The sequence below is a fragment of the Vicia villosa genome, linkage group LG5 (assembly GCF_029867415.1).
Source record: "Vicia villosa cultivar HV-30 ecotype Madison, WI linkage group LG5, Vvil1.0, whole genome shotgun sequence".
Taxonomy (NCBI): domain Eukaryota; kingdom Viridiplantae; phylum Streptophyta; class Magnoliopsida; order Fabales; family Fabaceae; genus Vicia; species Vicia villosa.
In genome coordinates, this window is record NC_081184.1 from 26,142,655 (window position 1) to 26,152,214 (window position 9,560).

Sequence of the window (9,560 nt, forward strand, 5' to 3'; positions counted from 1 at the left end):
AGTGTCAGTTGTGTCATATGCATTTTGTCATAGCATGATTGTGTGGATTTCTGTGTTTTGTATCGTAATCTATTATTGTGTGATTTGACGAATAATAGATGTGAATCTGAATGTGTATAATTGGGTGAACGGTATATTATGATGCTTGTTGCTTATGAATTGCATAATATTTACTAATTGAGAATGAGACTCACCCTTACATGTTGTCATTTTCAGATTGAGGAGTAGCGGCATTAGTGCTCGGTGAGGATGACTCGTAGAGTTTATCCGTTTATGTTGGGTCGTGTCGGTCATGCTCTGATCTTGTAACACTGGGGAACGATAGTTATAGAGATTTATGAGAATTCTCTATTTTAATTGGTGTTGGATTATACTTCCATTTAATTATGTTGATGATGTTTCTTATTCCGCTGTGATAAACATAATTGTGTTTTGTTAAATCGTTTCCTAATGAAGCATGACTTTGACCATGATTGGTTTATTTATTTTAAATAATTGTGGCACCCTTGTGTTTATGTTTTTACTCTGATATATTTATTTAAATTGCTGCGGGGTTTAGAAGGGTGTTACAAAGCCCGCGGCCATTCTCCATCCCGCCCTCACATTTTTGCGGGACGAGACAAGGTTTTAGGCCCGCACCCTTAACTATACCCGTCCCGCCTTATTTTTGCGGTTTTTTTGGGGCAGATATGCTTGTTTGCCACCCCTAGTTACATGGCTAATAATTCCCTTGCAAATGAAAATGAAGATGATGATAGAACCTCTACTCAACAACAAAATGAGAAGCATGAATCTGCACCTATTACTCAAGAACAATTTGACAAGCTGGTGAATCTTCTTGAGAATTCAGCTATCAACGAAGGACTGTCTTCTGTAGTTTCCAATCAAGTTAGCTCCTCTTTATTTACAAGTCATATATATTTGTGATTGCTAAAAGTAATTCTCATTCATTCATTTACAAATGCTCTACTCTTGACTCCTAGATCATAGATGCGGGAGTTAGTGATCATATTTGTTCTAACAGTTATCGGGTTCATCATACTAGTGAAGTTAATCCCATTAATGTCAAGTTGTCAAATGGTCAATTTGTTTTGGCCAAAAATATTGACACGGTTAAGTTTTCCTATGATTTTATCATTTCAAATGTATTATATATCCCTGACTTTTCCGTCAATCTCATTTCAGTTCAAAAACTACGTCAAAATTTTAAGTATATTATTCAGTTTAATGATTTAAAGTGTTTCATTCATGATCAATGATCAATGAAGATGATTGGTTTAATTAAAAAGTTTAAAGGATTATATCACCTAGTTCTCAAAGACAATTATATGAGAATCATGTCCTAATATTTGGTCTGTGTCGTTCCTTAATGTCTTTCAAGTTAGATGTTGCCCTAATTAGATATGTTGTTGAATGTTATTTGTTCAACGCTTATTTGTTTTAAGACATTTGATGAGATTGTAGTGTGTTTGGTTGGGTCTGATGAAAAAGTAATTAATGGAATTGATGACTTGTAACATGTGAAATTTCATATGATTTAATAAAATGCATGTTCAATGTATTTATTGATAGATTAAACAATTTTAAATTATAGAATCTGAACATTTCAAAAAACACACTTCATATTCTAAAATTTGTGGAGTATTTTTGTCAAAAGAAAAGATTTTTAAGGGGTTTCCAGGGTGACAATTTCATGCAGTTATTTTTTTACATCTTAAAACTTAACTTTCTTAGACACTATACATTTCGAAAGTACATGTTACTTAAATGTATAAAACATGTCCTGGAAATTAAACTATCAAGTCACAATTTTTTAAAAACTTTTTTAAACTTAATTTCCAACAGGTAGATATTTACATTCCAAAATTAAAAAATTGCACAATATTTGATATGCAATTGTGTCACTTTAAATATGTAATTTTCACCTTTTTTTTTTAGCATTTAATGTGTCTCAATTTTGCCTCTATATTGCAATTGCAATTGCACATTGCCCACTAGTGAAACAGAATATTTATACAACTAGCATTATAGAACATTCTTCTTCATCATTGAATTTAACAGTGTGGCAGCAATACCAAACTCAACTGATTAAAAAGTTTACAAGTTCATAAAATTTTATTAGTGTACTCTTCTTCACAATCCTAATCAAAGTAATCTATACTTTTTCTTATTCAACCAAACAACACAATGCTATTGAAACTTCCTTTTTGTGTAGATAAATCAACTCAACCAAAACCAGAAGAAAAAGATGAAACAGAAAGTTCTTAATTGAGCAAAAACTATTAATTCTAAATAAGCTCTTTTGCTGCAGCAATAACAGCCTCCTTAGTGATACCAAACTCTTTGTATATTCTTCCTGCAGGAGCACTAGCTCCGAAACGGTCAATCCCGATTGCTTTTCCTTTGCTTCCGACTATTTTCTCCCACCCGAATGTTGTTCCGGCTTCAATGCTAACCCGAGCTGTGACAGCTGCAGGGAGAACACTCTCCTTGTAAGCATCTGATTGCTCGGCGAAAAGTTCCCAAGAAACAAAGGAAACGACTCTGACCGTCTTTCCTTCTTTTCTTAGATCCTCACCAGCTTTGTAAGCAATTTCCAATTCAGATCCGGTTCCGATCAAAATGAGATCGGGTTTGTTTCCTGATGAGTTGTCAGAGACGATGTATCCACCTTTTTCGACTCCTTCAATGGAAGTTCCGGCAAGGTTAGGCAATTTTTGTCTGGAAAGGGCGAGAATAGATGGTCTCGTCCGGTTGAGCACGGCGACTCTGTATGCTCCAGCTGTTTCGTTACCGTCGGCAGGACGAAGCATCAAGATATTTGGCATTGCTCGGAAACTTGCCAGGTGCTCTATAGGCTGATGGGTTGGGCCGTCCTCTCCGAGTCCTATTGAGTCATGAGTCATGACATAGATAACACCGGCTTCGGATAGGGCAGAAAGCCTTATGGCACCGCGCATGTAGTCGGTGAAAACAAAGAAGGTTGCACAATATGGAATCAGTCCAGGGCTGTGAAGAGCAATGCCGTTGCAGATTGCTCCCATTCCGTGTTCCCTAACACCGAATCTAACGTTACGCTCTGCTGGAGAATCACTTTGGAAGTTTCCAGATGCTTTCAGCAAGGTCATATTGGAAGAAGCAAGATCTGCACTGCCACCGAGCAGACCGGGAAGAACCTTCGCTAGGGCATTAAGGTTTTGCTGGGATAGATTTCGGGTCGCATCGGCTGGGATCTCTGGAGTGTATGTCTGAAATCAAATTGAAAGATCGTTCACTATCGTTATTCCATAAATAAATATTTTGAAGCATTTATAGACCAGATATGATATTAGTTAACATTAAATTCGTGATCGATATTGGAAATATGGAATTTACTTACCGGAAGTGCTTTCTCCCAACCAGCGGGTAAATCGCCAGTGATGATCGATTTCAGCACTTCAGCTTCCTCCTTGTACTTCTTTTCGTATTGAGCAAACTTGGCATTCCACTCAGATTCAATAGCAGCGCCCTCGGGAATATGGCGACTCCAGTGTCTGCAGACAATAAAGCAATTCTAATTAAGTATCATATTTATCACATCAGTGGCGGAAAATGGAGAAGTCAATAAATACATTGTCCATACTTTTTGACATCCTCGGGCACGTGGAAAGGCTCATGAGGCCATCCGAGATGGTTTCTTGTGGCATCAACTTCTTTGGCACCAAGTGCACTTCCATGCACACTGTAGGAGTTGGATTTGTTTGGAGAACCATAACCAATGGTTGTCGTGAACTGTGAAATAGATGAACATCGGTAAATACCAACAGACAGCAACTATTTGAGTTGATAATCGCAAAACTTGTGACTCGAATTGATTTCCATATTCTATAGCTTTCATTTTCTAAACATATTAGCCATTTAAAACTAACCTTAATCAATGTGGGTCTGTCTGTGACAGCTTTTGCTTCCTTAATGGCAGCGCGAATTTCATCAAAGCCGGTGTTTCCATTCTTAACCCAAATAACATGCCACCCGAGTGCTTCAAAACGCTTGTCAACACTCTCGGTGAACGCGATTTCCGTGTCACCATCGATAGAAATGTGATTGTCATCATAAAAGGCTATTAACTTCCCCAATCCCCAGTGTCCTGCAAGCGAGCAAGCTTCATTTGCGATTCCCTCCATTTGACAACCATCACCCAATATACAATATCTATAGAAAACAAGTACCATAAGCAAAAAGAAGCATACAGATAAAGCCATTAGAATAAAGAAAATGAAAATGAGAAACAGAGGATTTAGTCATCTTACGTATGGTGATCAATAATCTCATTGTCGGGCTTGTTAAATCTGGCGGCTAAGTGCTTCTCTGCAAGGGCTAAACCAACGGCATTGGCAATACCCTGACCAAGGGGACCTGTAAAATTTTCAAGCAAAGATGAAATAAACAAACAGAAGCAGTCGCAACAACAACAACAACAAAAATCAACTAAACAAAATCGCAATACCGTATCATGAAATAAACAAAATACAAACTTCAAGTTATAACCAACCTGTTGTGACTTCAATTCCAGGTGTCTCGAAATTCTCAGGGTGGCCGGGGGTTCTGCTCCCCCATTGACGAAATTCCTTCAAATCCGCTTCCTATAAATCAAACCCCAAACATAATATCAACACTTCAGTCTATGGTCAACAAGTCCAAAAGGAAAATACTACGAAGCACGGACACTTCAAACACGACAACTACACTCATACAGCAACGCCATAATAATTTGAAAAAAAAAAGAATAAATTAACGTAATCACAAGCATCGGTGCACAAACTCTGAAACACCTATTTTCCAGAGGTATCGGTGCAATAAATACTTGCCAATTTCCCAATAAACACACTTTTTCATATTCAACACAAGCTAGTCTTTTCCCTTAAAAAAGAAAAGTTAAAAGCTCCACACACACTCAAATACACTAATCTAACAAGCAACTAAATTAACCAAAAAGTGTTAAAAAAAAAGCTATTTGCTTCTATTTTTTCAACCCAAAAAAAAGCTAATATTGCAAAATTGTTTAAAAAGCAATAAACAGAACTCAATACCCATTACTCACAAGTCACAATCACAACAACAAAACAAAAATCACTTTTTTCAAAATTAGGATAGTTACAAGATCTATATACAAACAAGCACACCAAATCACAATATACATACCCATTCAACCAAAACAACAAAATTCTCAAACCCATATAAAAAAATGCAAACTTTGAAAAAAATCGACCCGACCCGGATAGTTTTTTTGTTGGGTTACCTGAACACTGTCGTATCCAGCAAGATGAAGCAAAGCGTACTGAAGCATACACCCATGGCCAGCAGACAAAACAAACCGATCACGGTTAAACCAAAACGGGTTCTTGGGGTTATACCTCATAACCTCATCGTAAAGCACATGACCCATCGGAGCACAGCCCATGGGCAAACCCGGGTGACCCGAATTCGCCTTCTCGACAGAATCAACCGCGAGGAACCGGATCGTGTTGACTGATTTCTCAACGAGTGATGATTCATCGGTTGGGGTGTCGGTGGTGAGGGTTGAAGAGGTAGAGGCTTTGATGATGGTGCGACGGAGGTGGGTTTGGGATTGGGATTGAGAGAGGGAGAGGAGGCGGGTGGGGGTTGGTGATCGGGTGAGGGAGATGGTGGAAGGGAGAGAGGAGAGACGGGTGGTGGTGGGAGGGGTGGTGAGATGGGGGGTGGTGAGAGAGAGGGAGGAGGTGGAAGAAGAAGCCATGGTTGTTGTTGGAAGAGAGAGAAAGAAGAGAGAGAGAAATGATGAATGTGAAATTTGATGAATTCATTTTGGTTTTGTAGAGAGAGAGAGAGAGGAAGGAGGTTGTTGAGGTTGTCGCCCGTTGAGGACTGGTGCAGTGTACACAGGGAGAGAGAAAGGAAAATAATATTTTTTATTTTTGGAATATATTAAAAAATAAATTTGTTATTTTTTAAATATTCTAAATTGGATTATTTCACTTTTGTTTTTTTGTTTTTTTGTTTTTTTTGTTTTTTTTTGTTTTATGCGTATAATAAAGTAGTGGTTGGGGTGAAAATAGAAATGGAGAGAAAGGAACTTTTTGTTGGAAAATATATGAATTGAGGATCAAAATAAAGTGTTACTAGTATTCGGTTGTAACGTAATTCGGGGGTGTTTCCGTTTGTTGTTCAGAAATAGGCATAACAATGAAGCAGGCCAACTAATTGAACATGGGTTTTTTTGTCTATTTGAAAAAATTTTAAATTTTGAATATGTATTTTGGGACGCACCAAAATACATATAATTTATTTATTTTTGAGATATTTAAAATTTAAAATTATATTTATTTTGAAAATGTATTTTTTAGAATAAATTTATTTTTAAAATTGGGGTGTGTTTCAAAAATAAATGAATTAAATATATATAAAGTGGAGTTTAAAGATAGTGCACTGTCAGTGTAAATCAGTTTTACACATACAACCAATCAAAATGCCTTAATTTGGCATGTAATTACAGTTTTTTAAAATTAAAAATGGGCTTTATTCTGATGCATGTTTCTCATTGGTTGACAGTGTAAAAATACTTTACACTGTCAGTGCATTTCCTTTTTTCCCTATAAAGTGTGTCTGGAGATACATTTGAAATTTGAGAGACATTTTTGAATTCATAGGGTACATTAAGAGATTCTTTTCCGCTCTCGCCCCCAAATTCAATAGGAGAAACAATTAATCTTGCCCCCATCCCCAACGAATAAGAGGTTCTCCGCCCCTCCTTGTCTCCATCCATTTAAATTATTGTTTTTAAAAAAATATTTTTTATAGCAATAAAAATCAATAATTAAATTAAAATTTTATCAATTTAAAAATAATCATAATATTTAATTATTTTTATTTAATCTTTACTTTTAAAAATAATTTTAATAAATTTAATATTTTTAGATTAAAAAAAAAGAAATTAGTAATAAAATTATTAAAAGTGAGAACATTAAATTAAATTTAACAGGCGAGGCGGGGTGGATGCAACGCAGGTACTAGCATCTCCCGCTCCCATTCTCGTAATTATAAAACAAATTTTTTCTACTCTTGCCGCCAACTAAATATATTTTTTTCCGTAAGTTTCAGGGCGGGGTGGCCGGGTCCAAATTTACTTGTCAGATATACTCAAAAAATTTCTCGCCCCATCCTAGTTTTCCACATGTCTCATCTTTATATTTTAATTTAGGATACAATCACCATATTTAAATTTTTAAATCTTAATTAAATTATTATTTTTTTCTTTTAATATACAATTACTTTCCATTTTTCTTCTTTCAAATGAATCTCAACCAGCAGAATTTGTATTTAAATTATTATAATCATTTACAAGCAGTGTTTTAAAAACCGGACCGGTCATCGAACCGGTGAGGGTACTGGGTCACTGGTTTATCGGTCGAACCACTGGGTCACTGGTCGAACCGCACGACCAAACCGGATTAAACCGGATTAAACTGGATAACTCGGTTGAATAGACCTGTCATTATATAGGTATAAAACCGGTCGAACCGGATGATTCAGTCTCTAAAAAAATATAACTAGCTTTTAAATTTTTTAAAAATATCATATCATAAATTCACAATTTCATAACTTAAATTCAAATTTTAAACAAAGGTATCATACATAACAAAATAGTAAAAAATTACAAAGTCTAATTGCAAACAAAGTCTAATTACAACATAATCTAATTGAATAGTTTATAACAAAATAACTCCAATGTGTACCAAATTTAGTTCAAAATAGGATCCTCCTAAAAAGAAAATCAAATAATATTCAATATTTTCATGCTATTTAAGAAAATTTATTAGCAAAGATGACAAATAGACAATAAAGATTTTAATTTGTCACTAAGAAAAAAAATTATGTGAGAATGCTATTTAAGTAATACACTACTAAATATATTAAAAAAAAAATTTAAAAAAAAAGTTTAAAAGAAATGTTAAAAAAAAAGTTTAAGAAAAAATTAAAAAAAAAAACAAAGAAAAAGCAATTAAACCGCCGGTTTTCCGGTTTTCCCGGTTTTCCCGGTTTTCCCGGTTTTTACCGGTTTTCACCGGTTTCCACCGGTTTGATGGCATACCCGATCTGACTATTGAACCAGACCGGTTACCTGGCCGGTTCCCGGTTCGACCGGTCCGACCGGCCGGTTCGGTCCGGTTTTTAAAACACTGTTTACAAGTTCAATTGATGACTCAAGATCTTCCATCTTTTATGTCTTCACGGCCATTATTTGTCGGTGATGGCTCTTGTTAAGAAATATGGTTGGCCCTAACTCATCCCTACAAAACCGGCTTGTAGGGTGAGGATTGCCCCTACTTATAAGGACATGTTCATGCCATATATTGTCCGATATGGGACTCTTAACACACCCCCTCACGCTCATGAATAGACAACTGGAGCGTGGAAATAAATGGTGGGTGACCCGATAGCGGAAACCATAGAAGGTGGCCCACCGGATCTTAAACGAGGCTCTTGATACCATGCTAAGAAATGTGGTTGGGCCTAACTCATCCCTACAAAATCGGCTTGTAGGGTGAGGTTTGCCCCACTTATAAGGACATGTTCATGCCATATATTGTCCGATGTGTTAAGAAGTGTGGTTAGACCTAACTCAACCCTACAAAACCAGCTTGTAGGGTGAGGATTGCCCCCACTTATAAGGACATGTTCAGGCCATATATTGTCCGATGTGGGACTCTTAACACACTCCCTCACGCCCAGGACTAGACAACTGGAGCGTGGAAATAAACAGTGGGTGGCCCGATAGCGGAAACCATAGAAGGTGGCCCATTGGATCTTAAACGAGGCTCTGATATCATGTTAAGAAGTGTGGTTGGGCCTAACTCATCCCTACAAAACCGGCTTGTGGGGTGAGGATTGCCCCCACTTATAAGGATATGTTCATGCTATATATTGTCTGATGTGAAACTCTTAACAGCTCTCAATATTTTCAACCTTTTATATTTCAATTTCCACTATTGCATACCGTTATTACTTTTCAGTATCTTTGACATTTTAAGTTTTAACAAATCACTAGTCGATATAGGCATCCAATGGGTTTCACCAACATTAGGGAGTCTCTTAACACAAATCGAAATTATTTATTGTGTTCACTCTTGATTCTCAAGTGCCAAAATTCTCCGCTTAAGTTGGTCTAAAAAATATCTCTCACAGAAGAAGGAGAATGTTCGACCCCGAAAAATGCATTTTAGCTTCTCAAATTAAGAAGATAAATTGTTTACTCAAACATGGTTCATTTCTTAAGATCTAATCGTGTGAGTTTACCAAAAAGTAAAAGATTTTTAGGGTAGAGTCAAAGATGGTTATGACACATTTATCGCTTATAACTTATAGAGAGAATGGTCGACCCTCAAATTTATATGACATTTATGGAAGAAAAAACATTTTCAATGATTTTGCGACAATTATAAATTGGTTGTTGCAAACATGAAAACTGAATGTCTAGTAGTAACATCATGAACGATGCACATAAGTTTTATCTACAGTTACATTAACAATGTCTTACGGAA

At 36.2% G+C, this 9,560-nt stretch overlaps 1 protein-coding gene across 1 annotated transcript; it reads right to left on the reverse strand.

The window, feature by feature from the left end:
• Positions 1-2,014: 2,014 nt before the first annotated feature.
• LOC131601482 (transketolase, chloroplastic-like) lies at positions 2,015-5,858 on the reverse strand. The gene is made up of 7 exons (XM_058873313.1): positions 5,279-5,858; positions 4,532-4,622; positions 4,290-4,395; positions 3,909-4,191; positions 3,623-3,771; positions 3,380-3,533; positions 2,015-3,248 (listed from the first exon to the last, which is right to left on the reverse strand). Exons 1-7 carry the CDS (start codon positions 5,756-5,758, stop codon positions 2,289-2,291), a joined length of 2,223 nt encoding a protein of 740 aa, XP_058729296.1. The 5' UTR covers positions 5,759-5,858; the 3' UTR covers positions 2,015-2,288.
• Between the last annotated feature and the right edge of the window lie 3,702 nt (positions 5,859-9,560).